The sequence below is a fragment of the Ictidomys tridecemlineatus genome, unplaced genomic scaffold (assembly GCF_052094955.1).
Source record: "Ictidomys tridecemlineatus isolate mIctTri1 unplaced genomic scaffold, mIctTri1.hap1 Scaffold_926, whole genome shotgun sequence".
Taxonomy (NCBI): domain Eukaryota; kingdom Metazoa; phylum Chordata; class Mammalia; order Rodentia; family Sciuridae; genus Ictidomys; species Ictidomys tridecemlineatus.
The window spans coordinates 102,797-128,740 of NW_027526150.1; the positions used below are offsets into that span (position 1 = coordinate 102,797).

A 25,944-nucleotide genomic window follows, 5' to 3' on the forward strand; every position below is an offset into this window, starting at 1 on the left:
GAAAGGGGCATTGGGGCAGAATCACATTATCTTACATTAGGTTGAGGAAAGTGATGGGAGAGAGGGAAGAGGAATGTGGGAATAGAAAATATAGTAGTAGATTGAAACAGAAATCATTACTGGATGTATATATATTTGACTACATGACTAATATGATTCTGCAACATGTACAAGTATGATATACCAAAGTGTGTATATATATGCATTCTACTGTCATGGGGATTAAAGAGGGTCTGGGGATGTGGCTTAGTGCTTAAGAACCCCTTGTACTAAAAGGAGTGAGAGAGAAAATAGGAAGACAAATCAGAAGGCAGGATGGATCCACACAATTCCAACAAGTTTCCCATAACTCCTGCCCTTATTACCAAGTACTTAGGGTCTGTTGATATTGATACATCGGTGAAAATATATAAAAAATATTTTTTCTTATGATCTGGAGACATAAAAATTGACTTGCAAATTTCTACCAGGCCTGGTAGAATGGATTGGAAACAGTAGTCCCATCCCATAGAATTCCAAAGTAATTACTTATTTTTTTTAATTTTCTTTTTTTCCCTTTTTTTTATTAATTTTTCAAAACATTACAGAGCTCATAATATATCATCTTTCATACATTTGACTCAGTTAGGTTTTGAACTCCCAATTTTACCCCAAATACAGATTGCAGAATCACAATTGTTACATACTCACATTTTTACATAATGGCATATTAGTGACTGTTGTATTCTGCTACCTTTCCTATCTCCTACTATCCCCCCTCCCCTCCCCTCCCATCTTCCCTGTCTACCTCCTCTGCTGTTGTTCAATTCTCTCCCTTTTTTCCCTCCCCCTTGCCCCTCATAACCTCTTATAATTTTGTGTATCATTGAAGGTCTCCTACTATTTCCATGTTTTCCCTTCTCTCTTCCTTTCTCTCGCCCCATTCGTCTTTGTTTACTGTTAGTCTTTTCCTCTTGCTCTTCCCTCCTGTTCTGCTCTTAGTTGCTCTTTTTATATCAAAGAAGACATTTGGCATTTGTTTTTTAGGGCTTGGCTAATTTCACTTAGCATAATCTGCTCTAATGCCATCCATTTCCCTGCAAATTATATGATTTTCTCATTTCTTAGTGCTGCGTAATACTCCATTGTGTATAGATGCCACATTTTTTTTATTCATTCATCTACTGAAGGGCATCTAGGTTGGTTCCACAGTCTAGCTATTGTGAATTGTGCCACAATAGTCATTGATGTGGCCGTATCCCTATAGTGCGCTCTTTTAAGGTACTCAGGGGATAGTCCAAGAAGGTCGATAGCTGGGCCAAATGTTGGATCCATGCCCAGCTTTAACAGGAATCTCCATACAGCTTTGCAAATTGGCCTCACCATTTTGAAGTCCCACCAGCAGTGTACAAGTGTACTCTTTTCTCCACATCCTCGCCAACACTTATTGGTGTTTTACTTCATAATGGCTGCCAATCTTACTGAAATGAGATGGTATCTTAGGGTGGTTTTGATTTGCATTTTTCTGATTGCTAGATATGGTGAGCATTTCTTCATGTACTTGTTGATTGATTGTATGTCCTCCTCTGAGAAGTGTCTGTTCAGGTCCTTGGCCCATTTGTTGATTGGGTTATTTGTTATCTTATTGTCTAATTTTTTGAGTTCTTTATATACTCTGGATATTAGGGCTCTAACTGAAGTGTGAGGAGTACAGATTTGTTCCCAGGATGTAGGCTCCCTATTTACCTCTCTTATTGTTTCTTTTGGTGAGAAAAAACTTTTTAGTTTGAGTAAGTCCCATTTGTTGATTCTAGATGTTAACTCTTGTGCTATGGGTGCCCTATTGAGAAATTTGGAGCCTGAGCCCACAGTATGTAGGTCATAGCCAACTTTTTCTTCTATCAGATGCCATGTCTTTGATTTGATATCAAGCTCCTTGATCCATTTTGAGTTAACTTTTGTGCATGGTGAGAGAAAGGGATTCAGTTTTATTTTGTTGCATATGGATTTCCAGTTTTCCCAGCACCATTTGTTGAAGATGCTATCCTTTCTCCATTGCATGCTTATAGCCCCTTTATCAAATATAAGGCGGAACTGTGACCACTGGCAGATCAGGTGCAGTGGCCTGCTGAGGGGCAGAGCCGCCCCCTTCCCACGCACCAGCAGGGCAGTCGGACCTGGGACCCACTGGGCAGGTCAAGCCAAGCAACTTGCTGAGTGGCAGAGCTTCCCCACGCTCCTGCAGGGTAGGTGGACTTGCAACCCACCAGCAGAACAGGTCCAGCGGCCTGCTGAGGGGCACGCCCCCCCCGCCCCCCCTCCTCCCCCCCTGCCTGCAATGTAGATCAGGCCCAGCGGCCTGCAGAGGGGCGGAGCCGCCCCCTCCCCACCAAAGTTATTACTTTAATTGAACCACTTCAGCTGAGTTCCCAGCAAATGTGACTGCCATTGGGGTAAAGGTTCAGAGACCACATTACTTCATTTTTAGATGAGTGTGAGGTCATCCTGGGCAACCGAGTCCACCACTGTCTCAAGAAAGAGAAAAGAGGGGGAGCCTTGGTGAGGGTGTAGCTCAGTGGTAAAGAAGCCTTGAGTTCAATCCCCTGTGGAGACCAGTGACAGTGATTGGGAGACAAGTGTCTGAGATGGAGGTCTCTAATGACTTAATGGCAGTGGCATGCTTGGTGACTGGAAAAGTTTCTATGCAAAAGTATAGGATGCCTGGTTGCTATGGCAATGCTCTCCTTTAGGGAGACTCTGTTGTGGGAGACTTTTCAGCTTTGACCTTATTCTCAGGCACAAAGTTCCTTGCTAAGTCAAACACATGGTTCACCAGTTCCACTGTTTTAAAAGAAGCTTTAAAAAAACTTTAAAGGATGGACTTTCTTGAGAGCTGCAGGGTGCTCTTAACATTGCACTTTCCAACTATAGAATGTAACTGAGAAAATAGCTGCATACTGTTGCTAACTTTGTAACTTTCATAAATACAAAGAATAATGCTTACATAGTCTTTAATGTGATCAATGAAAGATACACAATAAAGATTGCTGGTGTCATTCTTTTTTCCTTTTTCTTAGATAATTTTTAATGTATGTTCATTTATATTTTTAATTTTTGGTGGACACATCTTGTATTTTAATTATATGTAGTGCTGAGTATCAAACCTAGTGCCGAACACACGCCAAGTGAGCATGCTACCACTTGAGCCACATCCCCAGCCCTCCTGGTATAATTCTTTAGACCTGCTGCTCCATCATAGAGCATTGCTCCACCCGATCCCAGATGTTGCATCTTCTGCGTGTGTGACTCTTTATTTCTTCCAATGTCCTATCAAACCCTGACAGAACATGCTAGTTTGGCCACACTTGTCACAGCAATCCCCAGTAGCAAAAATAAATAAGTAAAAACCATCAATCTCTAATTAACTCACTTCATATGTTTTTTGATATGTTAAAACAAGGTACATGGAAACTAAAAATTCTTATAAAATCTAATGTGCTTCTCAGAATATTTAATAGTCTAACATTTTCTAATTCATTAAATATGAAAAAATCAGAGTTCTCTCTGAGCATCCTGAAATGTTTAAACATAGTCACTGATAATAACAGAGGAAAAAATAAAATACCAACTACAGAAATACAGATATTCTTTATCTCAACATTAGCCTTGGGTAGATTACTGCTACTTTGATGATCTGGTCCCGTCTGTAAGTATCCATACCCAATTCCAAATATAATGAAAGTTACTAATCCTATCTCATCAACAACTGGTATATATTTTGGCCACAGAATTGGCTAATATTTGTTTTCTCTATTTTAATAGCATTCTAATGCAAATTGTCCTTATCACTAACAGGACCAAATAAATTCTTAAACTACTCATCAGCTTTTCACAAATGACCTGAGCAGAGACTCACAGCATCACGTTTTTTGCAGGAGCACATCGTAAATTGCTGACATCCTCCTCCAAGGTTGCTTGACATTCCTTAAAGACAGGAAAATCTGACACCTTTTAGACTGCACTGGACCAGGTGGTAATTTGTTCTTTATTTATCAATTTTATTTGAGCTCCTCAATGACATCATCTATAAATCAGAGACCTCCATATGGAATTCCTCCACCAAAAGCTCTGAAAAGACAGGCACGTTTAGCACCTTCAGAGACTCCTGAAAAATAGAAGCTTTCACAAACTCTTTATGATAAGGACATTATGGCCACTTGTGATGACTACCAATTACAGAGGGTTCCCAGAGCAGAAAGCTGCTCCTCATGGACCTTGCAATATCATTACTTTTTAAAAATCATACACTTGATTTTAATTGAATTGGTGAATTTTACAGAGTTCCTGAATTAATAAACCATGCCTGAGAATCCAAAGAAGAAAACAATATAATGGACAAGCCCATCCACCCATCATATGGTTTAAAACTTGGTTTCTAATTCATTTTTCTTGGTTATACTGCGAACTGAACTCAGTGACACTCAACCACTCAGCCACCTCCTAGTCTTGTTTTCATTTATTATTTTGAGTTAATTGTTAGACACAGGGCCTCACTGAGTTCTTTACTCCTTGTTATCCAGGGGAGCCAGCTTTCAAATCACAACCCTTGGGCTAAGGTTGTGGCTCAGTGGTTGACAATGTGCCTAGCATGTGGGAGAAACTAAGTTTGATTCTTAGGGAAAAAAATGTATATATAAAATGTATATATATATATATATTATTATTAAAAAATGAAAAGATGGGCTGGGGATGTAGCTCAAATGGTAGCGTGCTCACCTGGTATGCATGGGGTGCTGGGTTCAATCCTCAGCACCACATAAAAATAAAATAAAGATGGTGTGTCCACTGAACACTAAAAAATAAATATTAAAAATTTTTTTCTCCTTAAAAAAAGTGAAAAAAAGTCATAATCCTCCTGCCTCAGAATCTTGAGCCACTGGTACTTCAGGTGTATGCCAAAGCACCTGAAGATTCTCAAGAATTTGAGAATTTCAGAGTCTTTCATAAAATTTGAACAATATTGGAATCTAAGCCTGCTGCAAGTCTTTAAAACTACTAGTACACTGCACCATTAAATAAACCTCTCCATTTTATCTCAGTTTGTTCCACATAAGCATCACACTACAAAAGTTTGTGAGAAAATGCATACATGAAGAAAAATATGTGGTTCAAGGTCAAAGAGGTTACTTGTTATTATGACTGGCCCCCAAATTATGTCTTTGGTATGACAAAGAATATTTTAATTCTCATTTAATCATTGTACATTCTCACTATTTGCTTAGCTACAAACCCAAATCCATCAGAAGGTAGCCACCTACCTGCCAGCTCACAAGACAACACTACTGTCCAAAAGCGACAGGCAGGTTCTGTCAGGAGATTCTGTAGCCTTCCTATAAGTCTGATTCCTACACTGATGTACTCACCAAGACTGAACTCCTACAAACAATGCCCACACCCCAGGACAGCTGCATTCACTCCAGTCCCTCACACTGCCAAGGAGCAAGCCTGCAACTACTGCCTTTGGCAAATGGATTTATTACATAGAAGTCCAGACTGCGTCAAGTGCTCACACACCTCTATTCAATATTTCTTCTAAATCAAAGTTGTAAAACTAGGAAATTGCCACACCGACTCATTGGCTGCAAAGAAAGTTTTTGGAAATTTTGGGAAGCGTTCAAAACTACCTTTTAAAGATGAAGTTTTACTGGATGGCTTATGCTGTATTTATCAAAAACAGAAGGGCCACAGCACACTCTATTTGCCTTCCTTTCCAAATGAGCACTAAGACACAGCAAAAGGCTGGAACAGAGATAGCAGTGACAATCAACCCATCTTTGGCATGTTGGCAAACTTCAACATTTGGACACAAGTATGTAAGGAACTCTTACCAATAATCACACATGATCCATGACACCTGAATAGGTTGTGGGTGAGGTTTTGCTCAGGAGGCTTTGAATCATTGGGACAGGTAACTGAATCCTTTAGCCTGAGCAGAAACAGCCCACTCCACAGCAAGTACTGCACAATATAACCTGATTGGAGGCTGTAGCTTTATTAGTGATGTAGGGCACATGAGGCTAGACACCCAAGGAATGTTCCAGGAGCACATTGATTAGGTTCTGAGGGGTATCACTTAAATTTTTTCGGTTCACTGCTTGGAATTTCATTGATCTTTATTTACATCTAGTGGGACACGGATGGAGGTTAATATTTTATGTATTGGTATACATAAAGGTTTTGTTGTTGTTGTTGTTGTTTTGATTAGTTCACAGAAAGTGCTTTGTGTACCACTTGTAAGATTAGTCAGAGGTATTCCAAGCTTTGCCACAAAAGCAGAAGTCTGTGTTATAACCCACATTGAGATCTTTGCAAAATCATTTTCTGACATTCTGTTGAAAGAAAATTATGGTGAAGGTCTCCTAAGAAGCTTATTTAAGATTATTTGGTGGAGAAGGGAGAGCCGCTATATTAGGACACCAGAATGGGATGCTCCTTACCAAGCCTTTGGTCATGTAGTGTGTGTTAAGAAAACCATCACACAATTTTTTCCAGGGCTACTGAGGTACTCTAAAACACAGAGAAAAATCAAGCCTGGGTTTTCTGGCATATTCCACCTAAGTATTATTCATGGGGAGAAAACCTAAATTGGATGTAGTTTTTTTAAAAAAATTCACTGGTATAAAAGACCTTTAAAAAGGAAGAGATCAGCTGCAATTGTGGAAGAAACACCTGCAGAGCTACATCTGCTGATGTGGTTATTTGTGGGGTCCACACTCACAGCTGCAGCAAATTCACCACCTGAGCTACAAAGCGTTCAGTGCTAGAATGCCTGACTAGCATGCACAAGGCAGGATTTGGTCCCCAGGACTGGGAAAAGAAAAGAGAAAGCAACTCAAGTATAGGGCAAAATATATTTTGAGAAAGCGCCTCTCTAAACAATATACACAAATGACATTGTTTTATAATTCTCTTTAATGTGCCTACATACAGCACAATACATGAGCCTTATAACAAGCACAAGTGACAAGAGTGATGGTCCCAGAGTCATCAATAGATCAATAAGCAATCAAGCAAAAGGAAGATGCCAGCTGCAGGGTACACAGACACATCCCTATGGTCCCAGCTGCCACCCTCACCCCATCTCAAAAAATAACAATTAAAAGGACTGTGGAGAAACTCAGTGCTAGAGCACTCCTGGGTGAAATCTGAACTAAGAAAGAGAGGAAAGAAGTTCAGAAGAGCCATTTCACCAATCTGTACCAAAGGCTGGAGTAGAGAGGCCTAAACTAACATATACAATATGTAATGAAACATTAGACACAAAAGACTTAAAATACGGAAAAATGGAATCTAACAATAAGAGAGATTTAACCCAGAGAAACATGTTGCTTTCAAATCTTCATGCTGATGCAATACTCCCCTTCAACCCAGTACCCTGGGTTGGAGGGGAGTATTTTAAATTACTCTCTGAGTACTTTTAAAAAAAAAGAAAGAAAAAAAGAAATGAAGGCACACACCATTGTCACACAGCTACAGTGGTTACCTCAAAATAAATAAATAAAATGAAATAAAATAAAATTTTCCTCATGTCTGAAAAAATTCAAATAGATCTGAAACAAGCAAAGTTCTCACCACATTTCTACATAAAGGGCTTTTTCCCAGTGTGATTTCTTAAATGCTGTTCAAAGGGACCTGGACAGTTGAAAGTGTTACTGCAATTTTTAAAGATAGAAAGGGGATTTTAACATGTGAATTCTTTTGTGCCTTTGGAGAAAACTCTCAAAGCTGAATACATCCCCATATGGCTTATCCTCAGCATTTTCTACACTATGAGTCTTTTCATACAACTGAAAAAAACTAGAACAGCTGAACCCTTTATATTTCTTACTTGCATAGGATTTATTCTTTTTATTCCAAAACAATATTCCCAGTCCTTAGGAAAAAAATGAGAAAACTAGAAGATTTCCTACATTTCTCACATTCACAGGGCTTCTCTGCATGAATGTTTTCATATATAAGAAAGGAAATGAAGCTGACAGAATGTAGCAAATCCCCCAAATTCAGAGGGATTTTTTTTCAATGTGAGTGAAATGGCTTTGAAGGCAACAGGGACAATGGAAAGATTTGTGATATTTTTCACATTTAAAGAGTTATTCAGTTGGAAGTTTGGTGTATGCCTTTAATTCCTCAGACTCGAGAGGCTGATTCTGAAGAATCAATGTTGGAGGCTAGCCTCAGCTTCTTAGGAAGACCCTAAGAAACTCAGCAACTCCCTGTATCAAAATAAAAAGTAAAAAGGAACTGGAATGTAGCTCAGTGGTAGAGCACCACCAGGCTAAATCCCCAGTGGATCGATTGATCCTTTGCTCTCTCTCTCTCTCTCTCTCACACACACACACACACACATTTTCAGCTGTGTGAGTCTCTCTTGTCTTTGAGGATGATATGAAATGTGATTTACCATATTTCACATTCAAAGGATTTTTCTCCAGTAAACTTCCTACATGTATATGAGTGAAACAGTAATAACAGAAGAGTTTACCAATTGTTTTCATGCATATGACTTCTATGAAGTATATGTTCTTTCACATGTGTGAAGCAGACAAGATGTGGCAAAGGCTTCTCCACATTGTTGACATTCATTGGGCTTTTCTCCATTATACATTTTTCCGTGTCTGTGAAAGTCACTGGATCTAGCAAAGGCTTTGTCACACTGCTTACATTATTAGGGCTTCTCTCCAGTATGAGTTTGTTGATGTGAGTGAAGGTAAGAGGACTGAGTGAAGGCTTTGCCAGACTGCTTACATTCATAGGGCTTCTCTCCAGTATGAGTGTGTTTATGAATCTGAAGGTAAGAGGCAGTAGTGTAGGCTTTTCCACATTCTTTACATTCAGAGGGCTTCCCTCCAGTGTGTGTTCTTTCATGGCTCTTAAGCTTATAGAATGTAGCAAAGGCTTTCCACATTGTTTGCATTCATAGGGCTTCTCTTCAGTATGTGTTTTTCCATGTTTATGAAGCTGACAGGATGTAGTAAAGGCTTTGCCACACTGCTTACATACATAGGAATTCTCTCCACTATGAATTCTATTATGTATGTGAAGGTCACCAGATCTAGAAAAGGCTTTGCCACACTGCTTACATTCATAGGGCTTCTCTCCAGTATGCACTCTTCCATGTATTTTAAGTTCACTGGATCTAGCAAAGGCTTTGCCATACTGCTTACATTCATAGGGCTTCTCTCCAGTATGAATTTGTTCATGTGAGTGAAGGTGAGAGGACTCAGTGAAGGCTTTCCCACACTGCTTACATTCATAGAGCTTCTCTCCACTATGAGTTCGTTCATGTATATGAAGGTAAGAGGCAGCAGTAAAAGCTTTTCCACATTGTATACATTCATAGGGCTTTTCTCCGGTATGCATTATTCCATGTATGCGAAAATGACGGGATGAAGCAAATGTTTTTCCACATTGTTGACATGCAAAGGGTTTCTTTCTAGTATGTGTTCTTCCATGAATCTGAAGACAACTAGATGTAGCAAATGCTTTTCCACACTGCTTACATTCATAGGGCTTCTCTCCATTGTGTGTTTTTCCATGAATCTGAAGGTGACTAGATCTAGAAAAGGTTTTTCCACACTGTTTACATTCATAGGGCTTCTCTCCAGTGTGTGTTCTTCCATGAATCTGAAAATGACTAGATCTAGCAAAGGCTTTCAACACTGCTTACATACATAAGGCTTCTCTCTAGTATGTGTTCTTCCATGTTCATGAACTTGACAGGATGTAGCAAAGGCTTTGCCACACTGCTTACATACATAGGGCTTCTCTCCACTATGAGTTCTTTCATGTCTGTGAAGGTCACCAGATCTAGCAAAGGCTTTGCCAAACTGCTTACATTAATAAGGCTTCTCTCCAGGATGCACTCTTCCATGTATTTGAAGTTCACTGGATCTAGCAAAGGCTTTGCCACATTGCTTACATTCGTAGAGCGTCTCTCCAGTATGCACTATTCTATGTATTTGAAGTTTACTAGATGTAGCAAAGGCTTTGCCACACTGCTTACAATCATAGGGCTTCTCTCCAGTATAAGTTCGTTCATGTATCTGAAGGTAAGAGGAAGCAGTAAAGGCTTTTCCACATTTTTCACATTCATAAGGCTTTTCTTCGGTATGCATTCTTCCATGTATGTGAAGATGACGCAATGAAGCAAATGTTTTTCCAGATTGTTGACATCCAAAGGGTTTCTTTCTAGTATGTGTTCTTCCATGATTCTGAAGGTAACTAGATCTAGTAAAGGCTTTTCCACACTCCTTACATTTATAGGGCTTCTCTCCAGTGTGTGTTTTTCCATGTCTGTTAAGGTGATAGGACATAGCAAATGCTTTTCCACATTGATTGCATTCATAAGGCTTCTCTCCAGTATGTGTTCTTCCATGTGCACGAAGCTTAGAGGATGTAGCAAAGGCTTTTCCACATTGTTTGCATTCATAAGGCTTCTCTCCAGTATGTGTCCTTCTATGTGCATGAAGCTGATGGAATGTAGGAAAGGCTTTTCCACACTGCTTACATACATAGGGCTTTTCTCCTGTATGAGTTCTTCCATGTCTGTGAAGGTCACCAGATCTAGCAAAGGCTTTGCCACATTGTTGACATTCATAGGGCTTCTCTCCAGTGTGTGTTCTTTCATGGCTCTTAAGTTTATAGGATATAGCAAAGGCTTTTCCACATTGTTTACATTCATAGGGCTTCTCTCCAGTATGTGTTCTTCCATGTATATGAAGCTGACGGGATGTAGCAAAGGCTTTGCCACACTGCTTACATTCATAGGGCTTCTCTCCAGTGTGAGTTCTTTCATGTATGTGAAGGTCACCAGATCTAGCAAAGGCTTTGCCACACTGCTTACATTCATAGGGCTTCTCTCCAGTGTGAGTTCTTTCATGTATGTGAAGGTCACAAGATCTAGTAAAGGCTTTGCCACACTGCTTACCTTCATAGGGCTTCTCTCCAGTATGTGTTTTCTGATGTATTCTAAGTAATCTGGGATCAGCAAAGTCTTTCCCACATACCTTACATTTAAAATGTGCATTCCCTCTGTGTGTGACATTGTGCTTTTGAAGACTTGTCTGTGAAATAAAGATTCGACCATCTTGTTTACATTCATAAAATTTCTCTCCAGAATCAGTTCTTTCATATCTTCTAAATAAAGAGGAGAAATGAAAGCCTTTCCCACATACCTCACATTGAAAAGGTTTATCTCCACTGTGTATTATCATGTGTCTTTGAACACCTGGGAGAGAAGAAGAGGCTTCACCACATTGTTGACATTCATAGGGTTGCCCCCCAGTATGAGTTTCTTCATGTCTTTGAATGTCATTGGAACAACTGATGACTTTCCCACACACTGTACTTTCATATGGTCTATATCCAGTTTGTAACAACATTTGTGTGTCAACACTTTCGAGAGAAACCAGAGATTTCCTATATTGTTTAAATTCACATGGCTTCTCTTCATATTCTTCACGCTTATAGTATTTGTGTCCAGAGTGAGATGTGATGTGCCTATAAAGGAAAGAAGGACATATGAAATCATTTGCACACAAAATGAAGTCACATGGATTTAATCTATTAAAATTTGTCTTTGTTTGGTTAAAAATTGGAATCGATTTGAAGGTTTCCCCACACTATTCTGTAGGGAAAGTTTGAAGTTTACCATAGGACTTCTTTGAAGAAGAAGTGACCAGCACATAATTGATACCTAACTCATTCAGTTTTCTATTTTTTTATAGGTCTTTAAATTTCTACCAACATCACATAAAGGCTAGATTTTCTGACTTGTTAAAGTTGCCTGAAAATAAAGAGATTAAAAGGAAACAATCCTTTCCAACACAGCTTCTCTATGGCTATTATTCACATAGTCATATTCACATATGCAATTTCATAGTCCTTTTTGCATGTCAAATACTTTGAAAAGACTGAATACCTGTTACAGATAAGTATGTATTTCTGATAAAAAATATTATAAGAATAAATACATTTCAAATTATGCATACTTCTTCGGTTGGTTTGCTTTAAAAATTATATGACAGTTCTCAGATTCCCTCACGAATTCCTCTTGTGAGTACAGTTACCTTAGGTTTCTTCCACAGTTTTCAATCTGATCTTCAGTGGTCTTGTCTTCCCACTTGTTTCCTAAAATGAGACAACATAATAATCATTATGAATATTTAGGACCTAGAAATGCTTGGCCAAATTGTAGGTGCCATTTATGCTTCAATAATTCATCAACTGATTTCCTTTTCACCTTCTACATAAATGAGCAAAATAAACATGAGTTCTCGATTTGATTAATTTTAAAACCATAATTATTACCTATAAAAGCCAGGTTTCTGAGGACTTACAGCATCACATCTCTGTAAAGGATCTTCTGGGAAGCATCCAGAAAAGCCCACTCCTCCTTGGTGATGTTCACAGCCACATCCTCAAAGGTCACTGAGATCTGAAATATCCCACAAATGTATAGACAACTCCAAGACACATAATTATGAAGATATTCAACACACAGAACAAGGAGAGAATATTAAAAACTATGAGAGAAAGAAGGCAGATTACATTCAGGGGTAAACCAATTAGGTTAATGGCTTATTTTTTATCACAGACGTTGAAAGCAACAGGATCCTGAAACAACGTATTTCAAACGCTGAAAAATAATGAATTCCAACTAAAAATACTGTATCCAGCAAAATTAAGCTTCAGATTTCACAATGAAATTAACATATTCCATGATAAACAAAAGATAAAAGAATTTGCAGCCAGAAAACCAGCACTGCAAGGCATTCTGAGCAAAACACTACAAGAAGAGGAATTGAAAAACAGCACCCAAAACTAACATTGGGAGGTAACCCAGTATAAAAAAAAAAAACAAAAAATATAACCAAAAAGACAACGAGCCATATTAAAATAAATACATAAATAAGCATGTCTGGAAGAACAAACAATAGATCAATAGTAACCTTAAACGTTAATGGCTTAAATTCACCAATAAAGAGACAAAGGCTAGTAACCTTGAATAAAAAAACGAATCCAACAATATGCTGCCTTTAGGAGACTCATATGACAGGAAAGGACATACACAGGTTGAAAGTGAAAGGCTGGGAAAAATCATACAACTCACATGGTCCTCTGAAGCAAGCAGGAGTTGCCATACTCATATCGAATAAAATCAACTTCAAACCTAATTTAATCAAAAGGGATAAAGAAGGCCACTATATACTGTTAAAAGGAACCATCCACCAACAAGACATAAAAATTATCAATATGTATGCACCAAACAATGGTCCTGCAACGTTCTTAAAACAAACTCTCCTCAAGTTCAAGAGTCAAATGGACCACAACACAATAATTACCAGAGACTTCAACACACCGCTCTCTCCTATGGACAGATCCACAAGACAAAAGCTGAATAAAGAAACTGTAGAACTCAATAACACAATTAATAACCTAGACTTAACCAAAATATATAAAATATATCAACCATCATCAAGTGGATACACATTCTTCTCAGCTCATGTGGATACACATGGATTCTTCTCAAAGATAGACCATATATTATGCCATAGGGCAACTCTTAGTAAATATAAATGGGTGGAGATAATATAATGGACCTTATCTGATCATTTAGAATGAAACTGGAAATCAATGATAAAAGAAGGAAGGAAAAATCCTGCATCTCCTGGAAAATGAACAATATGTTACTGAATGATCAATGGGTTACAGAAGACATAAAGGAAGAAATCAAAAAATTCTTACAAATAAATGAAAATACAGACACAACATATCGGAATCTATGGGATACAATGAAAGCAGTTTTAAAAGGGAAATTCATTGCCTGGAGTTCATTCCTCAAAAAAAGAAAAAACCAACAAATAAATAAACTCACATTTCATCTCAAAACCCTAGAAAAAGAACAGCAAAACAACAGCAAATGTAGCAGAAGGCAAGAAATAATTAAAATCAGAATGGAAATCAATGAAATTGAAACATAAAAAAACATTGAAAAATTGATAAAACTAAAAGTTGGTTCTTTGAAAAAATTAATAAGATAGACAGACCGTTAGCCATGCTAACGAAGAGAAGAGAGAGAACTCAAAATCCCAACATATGGAATGAAAAGGGCAATATCACAACAGATACTTCAGAAATACAGAAGATAATTAGTAATTATTTTGAAACCCTATATTCCAATAAAATAGAAGATAGTGAAGATATCGATAAATTTCTTAAGTCATATGACTTGCCCAGATGGAGTCAGGAAGATACACACAATTTAAACAGACCAATGACAAAAGAGAAAATAGAAGAAGCCATTAAAAGACTACCAACCAAGAAAAGCCCTGGAACAGATGGATATACAGCGGAGTTTTACAAAACCTTCAAAAAAGAATTAATACCAATACTTTTCAAGTTATTTCAAGTAACAGAAAAAGAAGGAGATCTTCCAAATTTATTGTATGAGACCAACATCACCCTGATACTGAAACCAGACAAAGATACTTCAAAGAAATAAAACTACAGACCAATATCTCTAATGAACATAGATGCAAAAATCCTCAATAAAATCCTGGCGAATCGACTACAAAAGCATATCAAAAAAATTGTGCACCATGATCAAGTAGGATTCATCCCTGGGATGCAAGGCTGGGTAAATATACAGAAATCAATAAATGTTATTCACCACATCAATAGACTTAAAAAACCACATGATCATCTCGATAGATGCAGAAAAAGCATTCGATAAAGTACAACATCCCCTTATGTTCAAAATACTAGAAAAACAAGGGATAACAGAATCTTACCTCAACATCGTAAAAGGTATATATGCAAAACCTCAGGCTAGCACTATTCTGAATGGAGGAAAAACTGAAGGCATTCCCTCTAAAATCTAGAACAAGACAGGGATGCCCTCTATCACCACTTCTATTCAATATAGTTCTCAAAACACTGGCCAGAGCAATTAGACAGACGAAAGAAATTAAAGACATAAAAATAGGAAAAGAGGAACTTAAATTATCACTATTTGTGGATATGATAATATATCTAACAGACCCAACAGGGTCTACAAAGAAACTACTAGAGTTAATAAATGAATTCAGCAAATATAAAATCAACTCGCATAAATCAAAGGCATTCCTGTATATCAGCACCAAATCTTATGAAATAGAAATGAGGACAACCACCCAATTCACAATATCCTCAAAAAAAAAAAAATAAAATACTTGGGAATCAACCTAACAAAAGAGGTGAAAGATTTAAACAATAAAAACTACAGAACCCTAAAGAGAGAAATAGAAGACCTTAGAAGATGAAAAAATATACCCTGTTCATGGATATGAAGAACTAACATCATCAAAATGGAAATATTACTCAAAGTTCTCTATAGTTTCAATGCAATGCCAATCAAAATCCCAAGGGCATTTCTTGTAGAAAGAGACAAAGCAATTATGAAATTCATATGGAAAAACAAAAGACCCAGAATAGCAAAAGCAATTCTAAGCAGGAAGTGTGATACCAGTCAGGCGGTATAGTGATACCAAAGTTCAAACTATACTACAGAGCAATAGTCACAACAACAGCATGGTACTGGTACCAAAACAGGCGGGTGGATGAATGGTACAGAATAGAGGACACAGAGACCAATCCACAAAATTACTACTATCCTATATTTGATAAAGGGGCTAAAAGCATGCAATGGAGGAAGGATAGCATACTCAACAAATGGTGCTGGGAAACTCAAAAAAATTAACAATAAGAAAACAAATAAGGGCTGGGGATGTGGCTCAAGTTGTAGCGCACTCGCCTGGCGTGCATGCGGTCCAGGTTCGATCCATCACCTACAAAACAAAAATGTTGTGTCCGCCAAGAACTAAAATAAATAAATGTTAAAACTCTTTTCTCTTGGGCTGGGGATTGGCTCAAGCGGTAGCGCGCTCGCCTGGCATGCGTGCGGCCCGGGTTCGATCCTCAGCTCCACATACAAACAAAGATGTTGTGTCCCCCAAAAACTAAAAAAATAAAATATTTAAAAAATCTCTCTCTCACTCTCTCTTTCTCTCTCTCTAAAAACTCTTCTCTCTCTCTCTCTCTCTCTCTCTCTCTCTCTCTCTCTCTCTCCCTATCTCTCTCTCTCTTAAAACAAACAAACAAACAAACAAACAAAAAACCCAATAACCCAATGAACAAATGGGCCAAAGACTTGAACAGACACTTCTCAGAGCAGCACATACAATCAATCAACAAGTACATGAAAAAATGCTCACCATCTCTAGCAGTCAGAGAAATGCAAATCAAAACCACCCTAAGATACCATCTCACTCCAGTAAGATTGGCAGATATTATGAAGTCAAATAACAACAAGTGCTGGCGAGGATGTGGGGAAAGGGGTACTCTTATACATTGCTGGTGGGACTGCAAATTGGTGCGGCCAATTTGGAAAGCTGTATGGAGATTCCTGGGAAAGCTGGAAATGGAACCACCATTTGACCTAGCTATTGCCCTTCTCGGACTATTCCCTGAAGACCTTAAAAGTGCATACTACAGGGATACTGCCACATCAATGTTCATAGCAGCACAATTCACAATATCTAGACTTTGGAACCAACACAGATGCCCTTCAATAGATGAATGGATAAAAAAAAATGTGGCATTTATACACAATGGAGTATTACGCAGAACTAAAAAATGACAAAATCATGGAATTTGCAGGGAAATGGATGGCATTTGAGCAGATTATGCTAAGTGAAGCTACCCAATCCCTAAAAAACAAATGCCAAATGTCTTCTTTGATATAAAGAGATATAAAGAGAGCAACTAAGAACAGAGCAGGGAGGAAGAGCAGGAGAAAAAGACTAACATTAAACAGAGAAATGAGGTGGGAAGAAAATGGAGAGAAAAGGGAAATTGCATGGAAATGGAAGGAGACCCTCATTGTTATACAAAATTACATATAAGAGGTTGTGAGGGGAATGGGAAAAAAAACAAGGAGAGAAATGAATTGTAGTAGTTGAGGTAGAGAGAGAAGATGGGAGGGGATGAAAGGGGGGATAGTAGAGGATAGGAAAGGTAGCAGAATACAGCAGTCACTAATATGGCATCATGTAAAAACGTGGATATGTAACCGATGTGATTCTGCAATCTGTAATTGGGATAAAAATGGGAGTTCATAACCCACTTGAATCTAATGTATAAAATACGATATGTCAAGAGCTTTGTAATGTTTTACACAACCAATAAAAAAATGAGAAAAAAAAGAAAGAAAGAACTCAATGATCTAAAAATGTCACCATGGGCTGGAGATGTGGCTCAAGTGGTAGCGCGCTCGCCTGGCATGCATGCGACCCGGGTTCGATCCTCAGCACCACGTACAAACAAAGATGTTTTGTCCGCCAAAAAACTAAATAAAATATTTTTAAAAATTCTCTTCTCTCTCTTTAAAAATAAAATTGTCACCTTGTCCAAAAAACAGCCTTACAAAGTTTTATAACTCTCAAAACAATCTTCTTAATAAACAGCAGGCGCTACTTTTCTAAGTCTCACAGCAAAATGAATATCCAATGATTGTCAAACTCTTCTTAACAGCAGCCAGTTCACTACCATAATATACATTTATGAGACACATACTAATGTTCTGCTCAAGGACATTTTGATCAAGGGTGGGCCACATTTGCAATGATTGTCTGTTGTGAAAGAGATTCATTGTGCCTGTAGCAATGGTGGTGCAAACAAACCTAAGGCAGAAGCTCTTCCAGAGTGTGGTAAAGCAACAAGTTTGTAGCCCAGAATTCTGAACTATCCCACACAGTCTGCGTGTGAAAGAGGCCACCACTTACATCTGTAAGCATGCTATGATGTCTGCACAGTGATGGAACAGACAAAGAAAATGTTCCTGCCACTTACACAGAAGCATACTCAAGGACTGAAACCATACAGAACCACCCCAAACAATGAAGAACCCACAATTACCCTCTGAGACATCAGCCCAACTCTGTCAGGACAATGATGCAGACAGGAGGGCTTCATGGACCTTCAACCAAACGGGAAGCACACTGAGGTTTCAGGGTCACAGCAACACTCCACAGGACATAAACCACACCCCTAAAAGTGGACCACCAGTGAAATCCCATGTATGCTCAAAGAATATGAGAGCTAAAGCAGAAATCAGATCACAAGAAGCTGAAAAGCCTCCAGGGAAAAAGACATTAAACACAGGGCTCTGAACAGACACAGGACAAAGAGGTGACTCAAGAAAAAAGGTGACCATTTTGAAAGAAAAAAATGTAAAAGTCCATCATAGGAATTTCATAGAGGACACCAGAGGTGGCGCTGTATTAGTATCTAAGTCATCCAACGCACATTTCAGAAAACAAGAGCTAAAAGCAACCAATGAAACTGCCACTTCAGAAAACCAGAGAAAGAAGAGCATGGTAAACCTAAATTGACCACAGGTAGGTAACAGAGAAGGTGTTGGTGAAACCACAATCAGGAAATCCGCAGTCTGCAAATAAAGTTCTTCATGAACATCCGCATCACTGATTAACCGACAAAAGGCTAAGAATACAGAGGACAGGGACTGGGGTTTTGGCTCAGTGGAAGACTGCTTTCCTAGTGCTTGGAAGAAACTGGGTTCAATCCTCACTGCCACATAAAAAGAAAAAAATAAAAAGTGTAAAATATACAATAATATTAAAGAAAAAAGCATCGAGGACTGAAAACCTACTAACAGATTTAAAAGTGTCATCGTCAACAGTGCATTGGGACTACAAGATTATCATAAATGTGCTTGACACAAATTAGACAACTGCAGAAACTGGACCACTTCTTTGAGAGATACAATCTCCTACAACTCACACAAAAGGGGAAATACACAAAATAGATGCATCCATGGCTGCTGAGAAAACCAGACTCAGAAACTAATTACTTCCTAAAAAGGCAAGGAAAGGCTCTGACATCTCAAACAGGCTTCCATGAGACACATAAGAACTGCCACCAGTTTTCTACTTTGTTTCCAGAACATAACAGCTGAGTTAACACCTCCTAAGTCTCCCTGAGGCATAAGTTACCATATTATCCAAATTAAATAGATGAAGAAAAGTATGAAACAGAAGACTATGAATGATGCTCATAAACATAAATGCAAATTTTAATCATAAATGCAAAAAACTGTACAATTAAGTCATCACACTCCAGGTGTCTATGCAAATGATGTGAAAATTATGGGCACAGGAACTCTCACTGCAGTGACTACAGCAGCCATATCCACAACAGCCCAAAGCTAGATGCAAGGAAGACGCACCATTCAATACTGAATGGAAAAGCTGAAGTTTAACCACACCAAAGAACATCACCCAGAAAATGAGCTCTGCAGCCTGGAAAGATACAGCACCCTTAAAGGCAGACTGGAAAGTGAGAGAAGCCAGTTTGAAATGGCCAAGTGCAGTAAGATTCCAAGTCAAGAACATTCTGGAAAAGACAACATTATAGATGCACTAGCAAAACTGATGGGTGCCAGAGATATAGGAAGCAGAGAGGGAGGAAGAAATGAGGAGGAGTGATGAACAAGTGGAACACAGGATTCCCAGAGAAGAAGATTCTCTTCTGTATGACATTATCTTGTATACGACGTGACACACACAATCACATCACAAGGAAGAGGAACCCTAAAATAAAGGATGAATTTTGGCTTATCCAAAATGTTGCTTCATCCATTCTCTTTATCCAATGTTCAACACCCTACACCAATTCAATATTTTGAAAACAGTGGAGACTATCAGCTGGAGAGAAGGGGTATTTGATACTATATGTAATGGCACATTTAAATGCCACCTTGATTGGATTAAAGGATGCTGATGATTAATGAGCTTCTGGGTGTGTCTATGAGGGTATGTCTACAAATGACTGGCATAAGGGATAGTGAGCCAAACTGGAGAACCTCCTTAAGCTAGGCAGCACCATCGAATAGGATGGTGTCTTGGGTGGAACAAAATTCTTCACTCTCCCAAAATGGACTCTGTCAGTGATTCTCTAGTAAGTTTCTAGAATCTTTGCTCTGGACTAAGGCAGCACCATTGATCCCTATTGTTCTGTGGCTTCAGCCTCTGGGACTCTGCAGCTACTACTTCTCAAGCTCTCCAGCCTGCCGATGGCCACTGTGGACATCCACCTTCAGGTCAAGTACGCCAATCTAATGACTCCCCTTTGATAATCATACTTCCTCTTGATACTGTTCCTCTAGAGAACACTGACTAATAAACTATGTAAGCCTAAAATTGCTCATAAAAACAAAGTTTATCTAATAAAGAAGTAAATAAACTATCAAGCCATGGAGTTTTAAAAATGTATACATAAGAAACAATATTAATATGCTAAATACATTTTTTATAATAATGCAAAAATAAAGCAAAGAGGAAGAGTCATAGTTACAAATTTCAAAAGTATGAACAAAAGCAAGAAAACTGATTTTCAATACTATTTCATCTGGAAAGAAATTGGATGATAACTCTTCAAAACTCACTCTAACTGCTGGTGTAGTGGTGTGCACCTGTAATTTCAGCCACTAGGGAGGTCAAGGCAGGGAAATGGCAAAAGTTTGAGGCCCGTCTCAGCAACAGAGCAAGACACTAAGGAATTTAGTGAGACTGGTCTTCATCAAAAATAAAAAGGGGGTCTGGGACTGTAGCTGAGTGGCAGACCACTTGCTAACATGTGTGAGGCACTGGGTATGATCCTCAGCACCACAGAAAAATAAATAAAATAAAGGTATTCTATCCATCTACAACTATACAATATTTTAAAAAAGGAAAAAGAAAAAATAAATAAATAAGAAGTGCTGAGGATGTGCTCAGTGGTCAAGTGCCTGTAGGTTTATTCCCCAGTAAAACGCCTGCACAACTCCAGAACATTCCTCACAAATTGAAATTTATTTCTGGAAGATAACTAAGCATGAGCAAGTCCATGGCATCAATTCCCAGCACTCAATAAGGAAGCAAATAAATAAACAACAGAGTACAATACTAATTCTCTTGGGCTGGAGAGTAGCTTGAAAAAATACATGTAATTAGGTAAACATGATTATGATACAAAAGGTACACAATTAGAGGCATAAAAACACAAAAAAATCAGTAGAAAGACACCACACTTTCTCACAAAGATTGAATGTTCCCATGTTATAAACTCTCTAAAAAACACTGAGCTTTCAACCAACTTCTGTGAAATTTAGGGCATGGTTTACTGTATTTTGGAGGTAAACTTAAGAAAAAGTTATCTAAAAATGGAAATAAGAGGTTTGGGATTCTGACTCAGAAGTAGAGTGTTTCCCTAGCACATGAGACACCCTAGTTTTGATCCTCAGCTCCACATAAAAATAAATAGCTATTGTGTCCAACTACAGCAACAACAAAAAATACTCTTCAAAAAAATTGAAAACAGTAAACTGTATCTAAGACCAAGCAACAGGACAGAGAGAATTGAAAGAGAATTTATGTTGTACAGGACAGAGAGAATAGAAAGAGCATTTATGTTACTCCCAAGTTTCATAAGCTAAAAGGCTAGCTCCCAAAAGTTTGGCCCCACGAGGAAGCAGTTGGGAGGGAACAGGAATTAGGTGACATGGTGAGGGGATCAGCACCATTATTTAAACATATGGATCTCTTCTTTGCAGAAAACAGGTGTCATTTACTCCTTCACTGATATTCAGTGATACAATGATTACAGTTAGGTATTCAAGGCATTGCCAAAGTTGTCCTTAAAAATTACAATGAAGACGGGTGTGCTGGTGCAAACCTAGAACCCCAGCAGCCCTAGATGATGTAGCAAGACTCTGTCTCAAAACAAAGAATCTAAAAGAGGCTGATGGTTAAGCATCTCTGGGTACCATTCCTGATACCAAAAAACCACACAGTTCACTTGAACCTGCCAAGTTAGGACAACAACGGTGAAAACTGTCGTCCTTTGTAAAATTCATCACCTTGTGAAGGACAGATACTAGTTTTCATGAAATCACATTCATAAATTAGTAGAATTGGACTCAAATTTTGCAGCAATAATGCAAGACAGAGTTTCTCTGTATCTTACGTGGTATTTTGGAATCTAGGGTTGGATTTCAATTTGAAACCACTGAAAAGACAAATCTGAATCTTACCAACTTTCTACACATATTCAGGGGTAGCAAAAGGTAAAATAGGTAATTAGATGTTTTTTTTTCTTTTTTTCTTTTTTCTTTTTTGTTTGATGCCCTCGAGATTAAACCCAGAGATATTTTACTACTGAGCCACATCCACAGTCATTTTTATATTTTGAGACGCAGTCTCACCAGGTTGCATAAGGCCTCGCTAAGTTGCTAAGGCTGTCCTCAAATTTGCAACACTCCCGTCTTAGCCTCTGGAGCAGGAAGGATCACAGGTGTGCACCACTGTACCTGGCTGTAAGCTGGGATTTTTAACAACAACAACCAAAAAAAAGGTGGATTTTAATCCACCTCTCTCTTGCCTCTTTAATAATAGTACATCCCATTTGACTCTGAATAAATAAACCTGGGCCTCACATAAGTGAGCAAATCATTTCAAAGTGATACACAAAAAGCTTTGGTGCTGAGGAAGCACAGATGTGTCAGGCTCAAGGGGCAGGGAAGGTCCCTGACAGCTGGGACATGCTTTCTCCTGGTCTTGCTCATGGAAAGCATCCAGGATCACCCTCCCAGGCACCTGGACCATGACTCCAGTCTATGAGGCTTTACAGGTTTGCACAGCTCTGCACTGGGGTGGGTGGTCCTTATGCTCCAGGAGAGATTTTGCTCCTTCACACCATGAGAGACTAAAAGGGCAGGAGTCACTGCTCACCTGGCCCCTCAGCACCAGCATCAACAGGCTGAGTGTTCGCCTGTCTCCAAGGAATGGGAACAGAGCTTGGGGAAAACAAGGTCTCAAGGAAGTAGCTCTTTAGATGAGGCCTTTTCCAGAAGATTCCTCAGCCCAGGGCCCCCAGCAGCTTCCCTGAGAGGCTGCACCCCACACCTTAGGCTGTCCTCTGGGAGCAGCTGACCCAGAGCCTGAAATTCTGTTAACCTTGCAAGGCACAGGGAAGCTATGGGCACTCTGTGGCAGCTCCAGGAGAGGATAGTGGCTGAGGACATGGGATTCTGGCAGGTGCCCAAAGGGAACCTCTGCCCAAGAAATCTGACATGGTGCCTACACCTAAGGAAGATAAAAGAAAAAGCACAAGATTTTTACAGCTGTGAACTCAAGTTCTCTATACAGTTGCATCTACATCAAAGAACCTTCAGAGTACTTGACTTTGGCTAACTAGACCACCATGAGGGTGGAAAGGCAGGGTTCTGTATGGAGAGCAAATATTATCTTGGGCTATTATAAGCCCTTAAATAGCACATCATCTTAATTTCTATAATCAGACCACAATCTCAAAACTTCTCAGAATATATCACTGACCTTACGAGACATCTCCAAAATCTACCAAAGCTCAGAATGCAGTAACAGACATACAGAAGAAATTTTCTTTGTTTTTTTCTGTACCCCACCAATCTGATGTTCCTACCAATGCAATTGGTTAATGCAGTGATACACAGTTTCTTTTATAAAAGTTCATGGAGGCCAGGCAAAGTGGCACACAACTATAATCCCAACAGCTTGAGAGGCTAAGATAGGAGGATTGCTAAATTCAAAGCCAGACTCAGCAACTTAGTGAGACCATCAGGAACTTAGTGATATTATGTCTGAAAATACAATACAAAAAAAACTTGGAATGTGGCTCAGTGTTTAAGTGCCCCTGGGTTCAATCCCTGGTATATTAAAAAAGGAAAAAGTAGAAGGAAAAAAAATGAAAGAAAGAAAGAAAATAAAGAAGAAAGCAAGAAAAAAAGAAGTGATGTAATCTTTTTCCAGGGAGGGTCACACACATTATTCAGGGTAACTTTAATCCATGTTCCTTAGTATGATAATTAATATTTGGGTTAAAATAATGTATTTTCTGTAGCTGGGGTTGTCGATGACTTTAATCCCAACAGATTGGGAAGCTGAGGCAGGAGGATCACAACTTTCAGCCAGAGCTGAGCACCATAGCCACATCCTTTCTGAAAATCATACTGAAAAGAGCTGGGGATAAAGGACAGTAAAGGAATCAGACATTATTGTAGTGGCAACCAATTTTTTCACAAAAAAAAATTAACTGGGTTTTCCAGAAATCTGCACCATGGCTAATTTTAGGACTATCAATAAAAGAGTATCCACAAAAAAGTTCAGTGTAGATAAACTTCCTATTTTTGTGTTGCCCTACTTTACTGGGCAGTTAGTCTGGAAGAAATCAGCACTCCTGGGCTGGGGATGTGGCTCAAGCGGTAGTGCACTCGCCTGCCATGCGTGCGGCCCGGGTTCGATCCTCAGCACCACATACAAACAAATATGTTGTGTCTGCCGAGAATCAAAAAATAAATATTAAAAAAAAATTCTCTCTCTCTCTAAAACAAAAAAAAAAAAAAAAAAAAGAAATCAGCACTCCAGGTGTTGGACTCCCCGTTACTAGTTTTTTACACACTTGTATCCAGAATAATAGTTTGTAGTAGTGTTCAAACAAGGCCTCTGGCCTCGAGCTGGGCTTCACAAATAAGTCACCAACTGGGCTCCATGGTAACAGCTGGTGGGGGAGGAAATAAAGGGGAGAAGAAGCTCTCCCCTCCTCAGGTGCTGTCCTTGAAGGGTTAACTTGGCCAGAATAGAGAAAGAAAAACCTGCTTTTATGTGTGTGATGTGACAACTTGACTATGGTGACTCCACTTTGTGAACTCAGCCATGACACTCAAAAAGCTCATGACTGGGGCAGTTTGTATTCTTTTGTTCATGAAAATTCCCCAAGAACACAGAATGATCTATGGGGCCTACTGGAGACTAACTGACCACAACTTTCAGGTTTACTTACGTTGACTGAACCCCCAAACTTTACTTTTGTGGTTTCTGTGCTTAAATATGGAGCCAACTGAAGGCAGGGGCACCACACCGACCATCTCATTCTTTCGAGAGCAGAGTGTCTGCAACTGGCCAGCGATAAAGGCTTAACTGGAATAAGACTCTGTGGTCTGAGAGTTATTTGGGGGTCCCTGTATTTCAATGTGAACGTCTGACCCCCTCTCCTTACATACTGGGTATAAAATTTTGAAACCACCTGAACTCAATTTTCAAGGGATGGATGGATTGATTACAGCAAAAGCATTGCCCTCTGAGACTTGCTGCAGCCAGATAAACCTGTTTACAACTATCTTCAGTGCCTTGTCTCCTTTGTCCCTACATCATTATTACCCTGTGTGCTTACCTAACTACAGGACTGGTGTGACTCTACATCATGGACTCTCAGAAAAGGGAGCAGTTATACTGTATTGATGTAGCCCAGAATTCCATATTTCTGGGATCTATAAACAACCCCCTTATTCCCTTTAAAGCAGTTATTTTGGCCAAACACGAGGAAGTGTTGAGTGATCATTCTTTCTCCTCAAGGATAATATTCACAAAGAGAAAACAAATGCTTTCAAAAGTGTTCTTCTTGCCAGGGACATTGGCACAAGCCTGTAACCCCAGTTAAGCGGGAGGCTGAAGCAGGAGGATCACAAATTGGAGGCCAGCCCAGATTCCAACACAAAGGGAAGGGAGAAAGAGAGGGGGGAAGGGAGGGGGGAAGGGAGGGGGTAAGGAAGATTGATTCTTTCCACTATTTCACTAAGCGATAATGACAATTAGCAGACGGTGTCTATTTGAAACCAGTGGGAAGAAGGAATGTCTGGCTGAGCTGTGAGGTGGAGAGAAGGTGGCCTTTTAGAGGGCAGGTGGTGCCTGCAATTTGGAGGACGTCCACTAGGTGGAGCTCCACAGAGAGAAAGAAGCTGCATTTTTGGTCCTGCTTCCTACACGTTGGGAA

At 39.1% G+C, this 25,944-nt stretch overlaps 1 protein-coding gene across 1 annotated transcript; it reads right to left on the reverse strand.

Annotated features, from left to right (window-relative positions):
• Positions 1-6,015: 6,015 nt before the first annotated feature.
• On the reverse strand, positions 6,016-11,534 carry LOC144374894 (uncharacterized). The gene is given in 2 exon segments (XM_078037638.1): positions 6,016-9,701; positions 9,842-11,534. Coding segments are annotated over 2 exon segments (2,763 nt in total). The 5' UTR covers positions 11,421-11,534; the 3' UTR covers positions 6,016-8,517.
• Between the last annotated feature and the right edge of the window lie 14,410 nt (positions 11,535-25,944).